The 14226-nt window shown below is 43.7% G+C and overlaps 1 protein-coding gene across 1 annotated transcript in view; it reads left to right on the plus strand.

Annotated features, from left to right (window-relative positions):
• The window catches only part of TTC5 (tetratricopeptide repeat domain 5), an 852502-nt gene that overhangs the window by 199097 nt on the left and 639179 nt on the right, over positions 1-14226 (plus strand). Inside the window, exon 4 of the mRNA XM_044058462.1 lies at positions 10254-10401. Coding sequence (XP_043914397.1) covers positions 10254-10401 — 148 coding nt within the window. The remainder of the gene's footprint in view (positions 1-10253; positions 10402-14226) is intronic.

Below are 14226 nucleotides of genomic sequence, written 5' to 3' on the forward strand. Positions count from 1 at the left end.
TCTATTGTATAGTTTGTTTATGGCTGGGGTCCACCAGACAGGACGCCTGCCTTTGGGGGACTGGGTCTTAGTTTTATTTGGGATTGCATGATCCATGCATTCCTGAAGGTGTTCATAGAATGCGTTTATAAAGGATTCTGCGGTCTGGACCGTAGTTTCCACAGGCTCGGGGGCTTTGAAGGATTCCACCTCTGTTTTGAGTAGTGTGAAGTTTGCTTTAGAGAAGTTTTTCACTGTGGTTTTCTGGGCAGGGGGTGGGGTCGGGATGTGGATATCCATTGAGATTAATTTATGGTCTGATCTTACCAGTGAGGGATACACTTCTGGTCTGGAGCATAGAGTCCCCATGTTGGTGATGATCAGGTCCAGTATGTTTTCTTTTCTTGTGGGAGTGAACACGAGTTGTTCCATAGCATTTGAGTTTATAAATTCTAGGAACCTTTGGGCTAGGGTATTGGAGCTAGAGTAATGCCCCCAGTCTATGTTTGGGTAGTTCAAGTCGCCCAATATAATGGTGTTTGGAGAGACCTTCATATTTTCCAGTGTTCTCAGGAAGGCCGAGTGGGGTTCCTGGGTTTGGGAGAGTGGTCTGTAACAGGCTATAAACTGGAAGGCAGTTTTACCCACTGTTAGTTGCACATGGATAGTCACTGATGCTTCGTGCTGTGCCACCAACCTGGAGGTGTGGGTATATTTGATTAATATTGATACTCCCCCCTCCTTTTGTGGTTCGGTCCGAGTTTTGGGGCCTAAAAGCATGGTATGAGGTATAACCTGGTAGTGCTGGGGTGCTCTCGGGAGCCTTGAACCAGGTTTCTGTTACTGCACAGATATCTATGTTCTCCATGCTAAGGAGAGTTTCGAGTGCGTGCATCTTGAGGTTTCAACTTCTGGCGTTGAGTAGCAGTACTCTTAGTTTCTTATCCCTTGTAATACCTATGGAGGTGGGTTTGTCTTTTCAGCCTTGCGTAAAAAAGGCACTATGGGGGTTGCAAGAACCTTTGCCAGTATCCGAAAGCCCAGGGATGACAGGTGCTAGCCATCCCTAGCGAAGCAGCGTGGCTTGTCGAGCATGTCATCCTAGGCTGACAGGCATTGGATCCCCTTTGAATGACACCAATACTTAAGCCAATTGTTGAAATTGATCATCTTGTCTTCATATTGTGGCATCATTCTTGGTGAGGGTAAGATGCTACTCAAGGTCAGGATCATACTGGCTTGGGCTACATGCTCAGAAAGCTCCTCTGTCTCTTTTCGTGTAGTCCAGGGAGGTACGTCTCAGATCATTCACACCAACATGGACAATGACTGAGTCATATTTGTACTTGCCTTGGAGTGACCTGAGTGCCTGTGTTATGTGGTGGATCCTAGTACCCGACAGGCAGCTCACTATGACCTTCTCCTTGTTCAGCCTGGTGAGTGGGACGTCAGTGTGCCTGACGATAGAATCACCTATTACAAGTGTATCGGGTGTGTTGTTTAGCCTTAAGGTCTATGATGTTCGGCACACTGGCTTTATGAATTATGTGTTGCACGTGTTTTGTTTTGGGGTAGTGGTTGCTTGGGTGTCTGCTTTGGCAGTCTCTGCTGCTTAGGCAGATTTTTATTTAGAGCCTCAAAGTATGTTTTTGTGTGTTTGTGTTTGGTTTGCTGTCGTGGTAGGTCTATGTGAGACTGGAATTGTAGTGAGTGTGGATGCCGTCTCCTCCTGACTGGTTACGCCAGTACTGAGTTGAGAGAGCTTAGCCTCCAGTTTGGCTGTATGGTTGCATCTCTCACATATGTTGGAACTTGTTGTGAGGAGGAGAGGGTTGTCTGTGTACATGAGGCAGTTGTAACATTGCCTCAAGATTCGCCAGCTGGACCGGAGAGGAGACTGCCAACTGACCTTTGGAAATGCTAGGATAGCACAGGGAACTCCTTTAAAATTGAAAAAAGGGCCAATGGGGAGTAAGGTACTCAAGGAGAGTTTGTGAGGGTGTAGTGCTTTTAATTTTTTAGTGTTGACTTGTATAATTGCTTTAGTGAGCAAGTGTCAGGCTTTAGAGTAGGAATAGGGTGTAAGGGAAAAAGTGAAGAGCAGACTTTGTAGAGCTGAGAATGGTTTAAACCCAATTAAGCGGTGCTGCCTGATGCTGCGCTATGCGCAAAATCGCGCAAAGCCGAGCTAAAGCGGGTTTTATACAGGGGGACTTGAAAGAGCTAGGAATTGGCCCAAAACGGCCAATAAACTACCAGATTCTTGTGCTGGGAACACTCCTCCAGGGATAGATAGGCTGCTCTAAGCTCCCCACTCCCACTGGTGAACAAAGAAGCCTCTTTTTATCCAAGAAAGGAAATGGGCAACACAGGAACTTTTCCAAAAGTCCAGAATACAGCAAAGCCTGTATTTGGACTACTCTAGGTCAGGAAAGGCGGGAAACAAGGATAATTTTTTGTTTTTTTTTTTCTTTTTTTGCAAATAAACTGCAGGAAAATGCAATAAATATGTAACACAGGCTAGCGCACTTGAGTGTGTAGCCTCAACAGGTAAATGCAACAAACAGGACAAACTTTAAAAGTGCAGGTGAAAAAACAACTTTAAACAGTTTAAAACAGTTAAAGAAGCAGAAATACTTGCTATTTAGCTAGATCGGACAGTCGCCCAGGAAGTAGCAGGAAAAAAACACTTTTATCAGATAAGCAGTCGCTCTTTTAGCCTCTCTGCTGCTAGCACCACTCTGCAGGACCACGAGGAGCTTGGCTGAGTAGTAAGTGTTTTGGAATATGGCCCCTGGTATAAGCCTGCTTATAGATAGGCTTTACACTGAAGTAGGTCACTTAAACTAACAGCAAGTCCTTTGAGATCAAAGCAGACTTACACTGAGAGCAACTCTTTTGGAATCTGGCCCTATACTTATGCTATTTGTAATCATGTAAACTTCTTATCGAATATCACATTAAATATCTTCCCATCATTTCTGATCATATCTGTAGGTGCACCAGTTGTATGGAGTTTAAAAGGACTGCATTTTATTATGGGATATGTTTTGTTTATATATTGGAGTGTTTTGTGGGTCCATGTGACCTATCTGTGGGCGTAGCTGAAATAGGGGCGTTCCTTGTGTTCAGTGTGGGTGGGGCTTAAGGGGCGCCAGAGCAGTACTTCGCCTAGGGTGCCGTTTCCGTTAAGGCCGGCCCTGGTCTACTTAATGCCGAATGTGTGATAAGAGACCCTGGGACCCAGGTGGACAGTAGTCTCTCCTTTGATAATCACATCACCACAGTAGTCATGTAATCCTTCTACGTGGCACACCTCATCACAAAAGGGTTCTCATCCAGGAAAAAAGAGGTCATTGTTCCCCTCTACTCGACACTCATTAGACCCATTATAGAGTACAATGTCCCTTTTGAAATGTACCTCACAAGACATCTGCAGCAGCTGGAAAGGCCACAGAAGTACCTCACAAAGAGGATTACTGGCCTCAAACAGATGCCCTACACTGACAGTCTCAAAAAACTCCAGCTTTACTCCATAGTATATTGCCTAGTCCGAGGTGATCTTTGCCTAACATTTAAAGCTATGTCAAACCCAGAGTTGTTGAACATGCTACACCTAAAAAAAAATCCCAATCCCTCCGAGCTACACACTCAAGGGACCTAAACCTTGTCACCACAATAAACAGGACCTGCTGGAGGGATAGATACCTGTCCCAGAGGCTTCCCATACTCTGGAATAAGCTACCCCTCTAAGTCTTGATGAGTGGATGGGAAATAGGAAATACACCCCAGGGATTACTTCTGTGGCTTTGCTCGACAGGGGCACAGGAAAATAACTTTCTTGAGTGGGGTAAGCCAGGGAACCTTGTTGGTTAGGCTTACTTAGGCCCTTCGGCCGATAGCCTAGTACCTACCTATGAACCTATAAAAAAATTCAGTTACCAAAGGAAGGGACTGGTTTGGGGTAAGTTGTAATTGTTAGGGAATTTTGATAAATTAATGCTAATCCCCAGCCTTTTTGTGAAGTCTGTCAGAGCGAATGATATTATATTGTGGTGGAAGAATTTTACTGTCAGCAATGTGTGGTTTTAGCCATATCTCAGATGTTCTTCGGGTTTCACTGTTGTAGTTATCACATTTGGGTTATCTGCCTGCAGGTAGGGTCTATATTATATCATTGAATGCTTAAAAAAGTGAACACTGATTGATCGACCTAATTTAAGCGAAAGCTTACAATCTTGAACTGTCAGATCAGCGATTTTTTTTCCCAGGGAAAAAATCGCTGATCCAAAACACATACACACAACACAAGCACACCAAGCAAACAGAAATCCATACACATACACCTAAAATCTGATACCTAACCCTACACTAAACTATGCACACACCAGTAACTACCCACTTACCTTAACCCAAACCCTAACCCTAAGGTCCGTCACTATTGCACACTCACCTCACCCGCTCCCTAACCCTAACTCACTTAAATCTGCCCTAACCCTCATGTCCATTCAATCGCACACACACCTAACCCGAGCCCTAACCCTAACTCACCTAAATCACCCTAACACTCACATCCACACAATCGCACACGTGCCTGAATCTGACCGGTAACTTTCCATCATAACACTGAAAATACCGAAGCAACAGAAACAGACAACCAAATTCTTTCCCTAGGAAAAAATTTATGCTTCGATATTTTGCAGTTTCACGAAAATAAGTTCAATCAGTCAGCGTTCGCTTTTTTAAGCATTCGAGGATATAATATCGACCCTGCAGGTAGCCCTCAGCCGGCCTAAATATCAGAGACAAATTAGATTCTATTTGGACAGGCTACGACTCTCAGAAAATGAGCAACTGCTAGTTGGCTTTGCTGCAGGGGCAGAGGGGAAGGCCATTTCAGAGCAAACCATTCCCAAATAGATAGCCCATTGCATTAATTTCTGCTACAGTCACCGTGGAAAACCTATCCCACAGGGGATAAGATCACATTCCACCAGGGCTGCATCTACCTCTATGGCATTTCTCAGAGGAGTCCCTACCAGGGACATCCTGGAAGCTGCTACCTGGAGCTCTGTATATACCTTCACCAAGCATTACCATTAGCCTATCTTTTCTAAATTCTGAGCTGGATTTGCCACAGCAGTCTTGCAGGGCTTAATAGCTGGCCCTAATGCTCTTGAACTACCTCCTCCCTTCCTTAGCTTTGGGAATCAACCCAAATGTGATGACTGCAACAGTGAAACACGAAGAACATAAGTCCAGTTGTGTACACTTACCATAAATGTAGATGGTCGAGTGTATTCACTGTTGCAGTCCTAGTTACCCTCCCTCCAACCCCCTGACATCTCTTGGCTCTACCTTTCCTTCTTGTTTGGTATATATTTTTTCATATGTATTTGCTTTTTGATGGGGGTGTACCATACCATATTAATTGCTTCCTATTGTGGGGGCACCTGACATCTGGGGCAAGAAAAACTGATGTAATGGCATCGGCTGCATGTTTTATACCCCTGACGACCTGACATCATGGAAGAAGTGACCGCATCAAACGCAGAAAGCTGAAGACTCTGGTATTCAGGCCAGCTGAGTGCTACCTGCAGGCAGATAACCTAAATGTGATGACTGTGACAGTGAATACACTCGAACATCTACATTTTTGGTAAGTGTACACAACTGTACTTTACTGCTACAGTGTCTGGGGTGTGAGTAGTTAGTCAGGCCTGAAATTCAGTAATTTTGTTACAAATACTGCATGTTTATTGTTCGATGAAGATGTTACTTTTTTGGAGCTAGGGTGGGTATTGGAGGGTTATTTGGACCAGGAATGAGATGAACATCTCCACATTATGTTAAGGTGCAGAGGAGGTGAATAATAGTATTTGTTGGTGGCTTTTTGAAAGGGGTTTAGGGAGATGCAAAAGAAATCATTTGAGTTTGCTGCTGGTGGGGGAAACTTTTAATTTGGCTGTATTGGGGGTGCAGCATACAAATAATGAGGGTGAGATATTAGAGCAACTAACTGTGCTAAAGGTTTGGGTGGAGGATGATGGTGGTGATGTATATGAGGGGGTATATGTGGAGGTAGTTTGAATTAGCAGGACTAGAAAAGCAGTGTAGATAATTGGGAAAACTAAGAATGTTACGTTGTAGGGAGTAATTGGTAGAGGACGTCATTGTGCACAGATAGGGTTAGGTAGGAGGGAGTAGAGAATGGGTGGGGTCATTGGAGAGCTAATTGTATTTGGCGATCTTATTGGTGTGGGATAATTGGAGTGGTTAGAGGAAGTATAAATGTAATGAAATAGGGAGTGGGTGGAAATTGGGGGTAGGGTAGGGGAGAGGAATGAGCCAGAGCAGAGCGAGGGTGAACGGAGTGGGCTTGTACCAGTCCTCAGCATGCATGCAATTGTCTAAAACTTTCTGCCAAATAAACACAATTCAGAGAGGTAGGATTGTAAAGTCCTAATTGGGTAAGCTGACTATACTTAACTGTAGTCGCTGAAGGTCAAAGTAAACTTTGTCATACAGATCAACACAGAGGAAAAAGTGCGTATCACTGCTCAAAAATTTCGATACTCTGGCTCTTACCAAAGGTGTACATATTGTAAATATTAAAGCTCTTGGTACAGAGTTTGATACTGAAAGAAGAGTGTTAGTGGGAAGTAGGCAGAAGGGGGAGTTCAGCTGTTAGGACCAGGAAATGGGATCTGTAGGAAAGAAATGAAAATTTAAAAGTAACACTAAACATAAGGACTATTATATGATGGGGGAGTTAAAGCTGTTGATGTCCCTGATGGAGTACAACTAAGTATGTACTGTGGTATTTCAGAGAAACGTAAGCCGCGGTGGTGCAGCGGTAGCATTGTCTCCTTCCAGCAAGAGGTTCTCCCGTTCGATTCTCGGCTGGAGCGCCTTCTGAGTGGAGTCTGCATGTCCTCCCCATGGTCGAGTGGTGTTCGAAAGACATGCGTGAATGAGCGTGCCTTCATTGAAGGTTGGGCATCAAGCTGGCACCTCGGCACTGTAAAAAATCTACTGCCAATCATTAGCGGGCTGGAGTTCCGCTGTGGCGACCCCTACCCGGGAAAAGCTGAAAGAAGAACAAACATGGTCAGTCCTCAAGTTGAAAACGTACTTTGTTTTTTTTTTGTTTTTTTTTTTTATATTTTGCAGGATGCTTCTTGATGTAATACTTTTGCAGGATGCTTCTTGGTTTGAGTGTGATGGGACCCTGTCATGGTCGCTAGCAAGGCTCTGCATCCATGGGGGTAAAGGCACTGAACCACTGGCTGGTAGCGTGGGGAAGCTATAAATTAAAAAGAAAGAAGGGTGGTCTGTTAGGAAAAGAACTAGTAATGAGGAGTGGAGAGAGAAGAGGTACAGGCAACAGCAACATCTGTAGGTGGAATAACCATTTAACTAGATAATGAGAACACCTGAGGAGTCATGCAGACTCGGCCAGTTACATATGCAGGAAACAAAATAAAACATTGAAAAGTCTGATGAAGCGTTGAGAGGACGCGAAGGCGCTTACTTGCACTGCGTTAATAAAAGAGTTTTTATTAGCCGTGGTGAGCCCTATCTGTTTTTTTTGACTTAAAACATTGAAAACCATTAAATGGAAAACTATTTTATAGTACAATTCTCTGACTGTTTGCGAAGTACTCCTCTTTGTTGGGGGATGCAGTCTGACAAAGTTTACCTAGGTCGTCTTTTTATTCGGTCTTCCCCAATAGCCACAGTAACCACAGATGCCTCCCAGTTGGGGTGGGGGTCATTTCGTGGGATGGGCAGTCCAAGTCACATGGTCTCCCCAAGAGACCAATTCTCATATCAGTGTTCTACAGATGAGAGCATTCCTACTAGCATTGCAGGCCTTTCAAGATGTTTCCCCTGTAGGGATTATTGCGATACAAACCTACAACATGTCTATGAGTCTGGTACATTAACAAACAGGGGGGAACCCAATCTTTACCCCCCCTTTGTTGCGAGGCATTGAGTGTGTGTGGCAGTGGGTGATCTCCTACAACTGCTTTTTTATACCAAGCCACTAGCAAACAAACTCAGCAGGTCTAGTCTGATGCCTCACAAGTGGTCTCTCAATCAATCGATTGTGGGGGGATTGTCTGCCATTGGAACCAACCTTGCTGCAGCCTGTTTGCATCTCCCCACAAGTGCAGCTGGTTCTTTGCCCCAGTCTCCTTCAGGAGGAGTCATGGAGAGATGCTCTAGTCCACGTTTGGCCCTCCAGTCAACTTTATGCTTATCCCTCATTACCTCTGATTCCAAAATTCTTACAGAAAGCCATTCAGTTGAAGAGCTCACTTATCCTCACTACCCCCTTTTGGCCTCACCTAGTGTGGTTCCCCTTTTTTTGGTTTCATCTATGATATCCTCCATGGATACTGGACCCCATTTCAGACTTTCTGTTGCATCCCTTGGGGGTACAGCATCCCAATGTTACAGGCCTCAAACTTACCGCATGGTTTCTCCAATTCCATTGATAGCTGTACAGCCCAGGCTGTCTCCCTAGTAAGACAAATACTTCTATCTTCACAGAAAACTTCTACAAGAAAAATCTACAGGAGTAAATGGAAAAGATTTTCAATTTGGGCACTTCAGTTAACCCTGTCACTGCTCATATTTTTTCGGTTCTAGAATTCCTAGCCCCCATTTTTCAGGAAGGTGCTAGTTTTTCTACAGTCAAAGTATAATTAGAAACCGTATCAAATTTCCATTTGGGAGAAAAAGCTTTTTCACTGGCTTCTTCCAAGTTGTGAAAGGCCTTTCTAAAAGGCACTTTTACTTAGGTCCCCAGTTGGGATTTGACAGTTATACTTCAAGGGTTGACTCTACATCCTTTTTGAGCCTTTAGGCAAAACTGGCTTAAAATGTTTGTTAGAAAACCAGCTTTTCTAGTAGCAATTACACCTGAGAGGAGAATTTCAGAACTCCAGACCCTATCATCTAAATCCCCTCACATTGTTTTTCACAAAGACAGTTACTTTACGAGCCAACCCTTCCTTCTTATCAAAAGTAGCCTCTGAGTCGAATCTCAAACAGTTCAGTTGCATGTTTTCTTCCCTAATTTTTCAAATAAGAGAGAGTACATGCTACATCTTTTAGATGCCTATAGACAGCTTATGCTTTTATCTACACAGGACAAAAGATTTCAGGAAATCATACCAACTGTTTGCCTCTTTCTTACCCAACAGACTGGGATCACCAGTTTCTAAAGTTACCCTGGCCAAATGGATTACTAATTGCATTTCTTTTGTATAGACTCAATAAGATCTTTCCCTGTCAAAGCTTAAAACACATTCTACTAGGTCCATGGCATCTTCTTCTGCTTTCTGGTCTCCATTGATGACAGTAATGGAGCAGCTACTTGATCTAATGCTCCTACTTTTATTGCTCATTACAAACTAAATTTGACCTGTAGAAGCAGAGATGCTTTTGGTTTAGCAGTTCTCTGAGATATCCTTCCATGAGGACCACCCAAGATTCATGTAGCTGGAGACTCTGTCTCATAAACTGAGAAACGATGAAAAGGACATCAGATATTAAAGTTATGTACTCACCATGACTATGCATTTGTGTTGTCCATTTTCAGTCTTCAACTCCCCACCCTCCTTCCCCCTTCCTTGTAACGTTTGGAGTGACCTGCTGGATATTGGGGAAAGGTTTCTCCAGGTTTGAGCCCGGCTTGCTGTTCTTTTCTTCCTGCTCTGTCTTCAGTTCCATAAGGTAGCAAACTTGATCTGAGATCTTACTAATTGAGTGGGCCATTGAGTAGAGGGAGGAGCTCAAGAGTTGGATCCGAAATCTAGTGTTTCCATCGGAGTCGGATAAAAGGGTGGATCTGATACCCCCATACATTGAGGAAGAATGAAAGTGGAAAACACAGATGCATAGTTATAGCGAGCACATAACTTTAATATCATGTATTGTAAATTAAGGAAATACTTTACTGGAGGTTTAGATCTGAGGTTTCCACCACATGTATACCACTGAGATTACAATACTTGGGGGGGGGTGCCCGGTAGCAGGCACTAAGCATACAGTACACCTCTCTTCTTTAACTCTGCTTTTGTAAGATGAAAATGTTTGCTGTTTTTTGGTTTTCTTAAAACTGTGATGTAATTGCCTGAAGGTTATTCTTCAGAGCTACATGTAATTTATTCCAGAAGACAGCAGTTTCATTGCATGCACTTTTTTTGCAACTGGAGACATTTTATTGCTTAAAAGTATACACTTTTTTTTCTTTTTTTTAGTGCAAGAACAAAGTGTCATTGCGGAATCTGTCAATGGTGCTGCGACAGCTGCGAGACCAAGGAGAGGATTATTCCAAGAATGTATTTGAGAGTGTCAACCAGGCTAAGCAAGCTGTTCAGATGGACATCAAAGATGGCACCTCTTGGTGTGAGTGGCCCTCAAGCTCTGGGTACAGTGCTTATAAAACCTATTTTAATTGATGCAAATAATTGAATTCAGTCTTGTCTCCAGTCTTCTTACCACAGAAATGGAGATGAAGGCACACAGAGAGGTAATTGAAGAGTGATGTAGGGAAGGTCATTGTAGCATGATTTATGGGCTGGGCTTTGACTGATTACCCAAAGAGTTTTTCTAAAGTAAATAGCTCTTATGATAAAGAAAAATATTTCATCTGTGCCCCTACACATAGCACAGTCAGTTTTGATAACTCAGGACTGGCCATGTCTGTGAAAGATGGCATTTGTCATCTTGTGATTGTCTGTTAGATAAGAACTGGCATTGCTGAAAACTGTGTGTGACTAAATGGCTTTGTTCAGCTGTATTTTCTAGCTCCAGTGTCTCTAACATTCTCACTGTATTCACAGGTGTTGTGGAGTGTGAATAAGGAGTGCATGTAGGATATCTCTTACATTGTAGTTTATGCATGGCTTTGGTTTAACAATTTTTGAAACTGGTGTACGGACTGTGTTTCTTGATCATGCTTGCTGATGACCCATATTGGTCTGGATATTCGAAGGTCAGTCGTGAAAGATGGTTTGAGCAGTATAGGCAGCTTCACTCCTCTGGTTGAAGTGTGTGGAAATTGCTGCTCTCCTAGCTGGCCCTTAGTTGAGCTTGGAAATAGAAGACAACAAAATCACTGAAATAAGGCAGGCATGTTTTATTTTTGCATTTGGGGTACACAGCAGTGTTTAAGGGTGAAACTGGAGAACCTTGTGTGGGCAGATCACAAAGTTTGGTTGGGTCTAACTAGGGATGTTCTTTGCAGTGCCTGCTATTGCAGTCATCAGTGTGGCATATCCTGCATGCTGATAGGCAGATGGTTGGCCTGACTTCCAAAGCTGTACCTCCGCCCAAGACCTTAGCTGAGTCAGTCTCACTGCCATATTAGGATGTTAGTGGTTTGAAGGGCATAAACCAATGCCATCTTCAGATTTTTTTTCTTTCATTGTCAGGAGCAGAAGAGAAAACTCCAGAGTGAGAGCTTGAGTGGACCAGGAAGGAGCATCCCTCTCCAAGTGCCATAGGTTCACTTTAGAGATCTCAGTCTCCTTCTCTGAGAAGTGTAGCAAAATCAAGGAGGGATGGGAGATTAGTAAGTAGATAAGATGGAAGATGAATGGTGACGTGAGTAGCCACATCAACCCCAGGTCTGTGGAAAAAGCAGAGGGGAAGGGTGGGAGGTAACATCAGATACAACAGTGAATGCATTCAGCTGTATTTATAGCAAGTTCGTAGCACAAATATACAATGTTCACGTACCATTCAGTGTTGCAGTCATTAATTGTGGGATGACTCCCAGAGCATGATTGCAGTTGGTAAGTGAAAGAAAAGGAAAATTCAGGGTAGCGGGCCCTGCAGAATAGTAGAGACTGAAAGATGTCCAGTGGGTCAGTACTGTACTCCAGTTAACAAATTCAAAGTAAAATAAAGTAAGATGGAAACTCTGTCCTAGCTGTAGATGCCATACCTAGGTTATAATGTCTTGAAAGGTATTTACGGAGGACCAGGTGGCAGTTTCTAAGGTAGTCGCCTGTGGCCCTTATGAACAAGGGCAGTTTGTAGAATCCATAAGGCACAGGCATATACCATTCTAGCCCATGGGTATTGATAATTGGGAAAATTGGGGCATGAATGGCTAGACTTAAAAAGGCTCTAGGGCTATTAGCCTAGTAATGTCCTATGACTAGGTGCTGATCCCCTGACAAATGCTGTGGTTGCTGGCCCTGGTCTTGGTGGAATAGGCTTTAACATGTCCTGGAGCTGGTGTGCCATAAGGAGAATAGCAGTAACAAATGTAAAAAGGTGCAAGTCATTTAGAGGGTGTTATCCAACTGGCAGTGGGAGGGAGTCAGCCAAACCCTTTGAGAAAGCTACAGCTCTTGGAAGTCAGAACAGCTGTCTAGATACCTGTGGGCAGGATATCTTACAACTAATGAGTGCAACAGTGGATGTAAATGAAAATATGCATGTACCTAACACAGCTGTACTTTCCCCCATACACACATTTCTTTGCCAAATAGTGAACGTTGTCCTTGCAGTTCTCGCTTCTTGGTCCTTGAGAAAAGGGATTGATGGATTATAACAGGTGAAGTGCTTCACAGAACTGGGACAGCCAGGGTGAGAAAAGTGTGGCTGTACATAATGAAACCTACTGACTAAATGATTCATGAGTGTGTGCTTTTACCAAACAAGAATAATTAATCTTTGTTGTTTTCTTCATAATTGTCTTTTTTTTTCTGTCCTAGTACACTGCTTCTAGAGAAGTCAGCTAGTGCTTTTCTGTCCTTGTGATCTGTACTGCCTTTCATCTTGGAAAAACGATTTCATGACTTGGTTCTGCTTCTTTTTTTGTGTCTTATGTAATCATTTGTGGATGCATTTTGGATCTTTTAAGCACATACACGCTTTGGAATCTGCACACAAGCTGTAGGGTTTCCTTCCCACGACCTTTATTGGCTAAGTTCAGAAGAAGACTTTGCTCTCACACAAGATGACCTGCATCCTTTCATCCAGTGCATGAAGTTTTATATTGTCAGCATCCAGAATCCTGCTTCGAAGTTAAAGGGAATGATCTTGCTCACTTTTTATGCAAAATGCCAGCCTCCATATCTCTATATTTTGTCCTCTACTGACCATAGAAACCTGGCTTGTGCCTAATGATGTTCATCGTGTTTCACTGTTGCAGTCATCACTGTAGGGTTCTTCCTGCCGGCAGGCAGTCCTCGGTCGGACAGAATCCCAAAGTCTGGGTCCGATGTCGGCTGTTCAGTCATGCTCCCTGACGTCACAGCGTTAGGAGTACAAAGCTGCCAGCCGACGCCATGTTCTCCAGTCTTTCTTGCCATGCGGTGAAAGCAGTTCGCAAGTGCCGGTCGACTGACTCATGATATTTTTTCGTGCTTCAGTCCAAAGACTTTCTTCTTCTCAAAGCTAAGTACCCCGTTGGGGAAACTTTTTTTTCTTGCTCCAGTCCGATGTCAGAAAAAGTTAATAATTGTATTTCTTGTGGGAAGCAAATACCGCATAAGGATTTCCATTCTTACTGTATTCCTTGTTTAGGCCCTGACCACAACGTAGCTAGTTGTCGGTTTTGTGCTAGATTTAACCAGCGTACGATTAAGCAAAGGTACGATTTTGCTTTTCACTACTTTGGTAGGCAATTTAATTATAAAATGTCGTCAGACACACTTCTGACTACCGGAGTTCACAAATGACGCAAGGATAAGGACAGGCCTCCAAGGTCCAAATCAGACGACGTTTTACAAGCAGAGCCAGCTACAGGTTCGGCCGTCAGTGAGGCGCTTTCGCAGCCCCTGACGTCAGCCATTTCAGAACTGATTGCCGAAACAGACTCCCATGAGGAGCCAACTAAGCCTTTGAGCACTCCAGTTGCAGGACCTTCGGACAGTGCTCCCTCGGATGGGTCCGGAGCCGCTGTGCAGGTACTGGCTTCTGAGGGGGGGTTTTCAGGCCTACACAGCTTCTTATAAAGGCAAAGGCAAAGACTCCTAAATCTAAGACACCAGCCCAGGCCTCTTCTGATCCGGGACCCAAATCTCAGAAACAGCTACTTAAATTAGCGGAGGGCTTACTAACCATGATTAGGGGTTCACATCCCCCTCCAGACAAAAGGCCAAGGCAAGAATTGGATTATGAATCTTCTGATCAAGCATCTATTTCTTCAGTGTCTTCCTCTGAACAGAAATGTTCTTCCCCTCCTTATGAGGACTCTGATGCTGAGAATTCCAT

This window comes from Protopterus annectens, chromosome 16.part0, assembly GCF_019279795.1.
Source record: "Protopterus annectens isolate FY-2018-M chromosome 16.part0, PAN1.0, whole genome shotgun sequence".
Classification (NCBI taxonomy): domain Eukaryota; kingdom Metazoa; phylum Chordata; order Ceratodontiformes; family Protopteridae; genus Protopterus; species Protopterus annectens.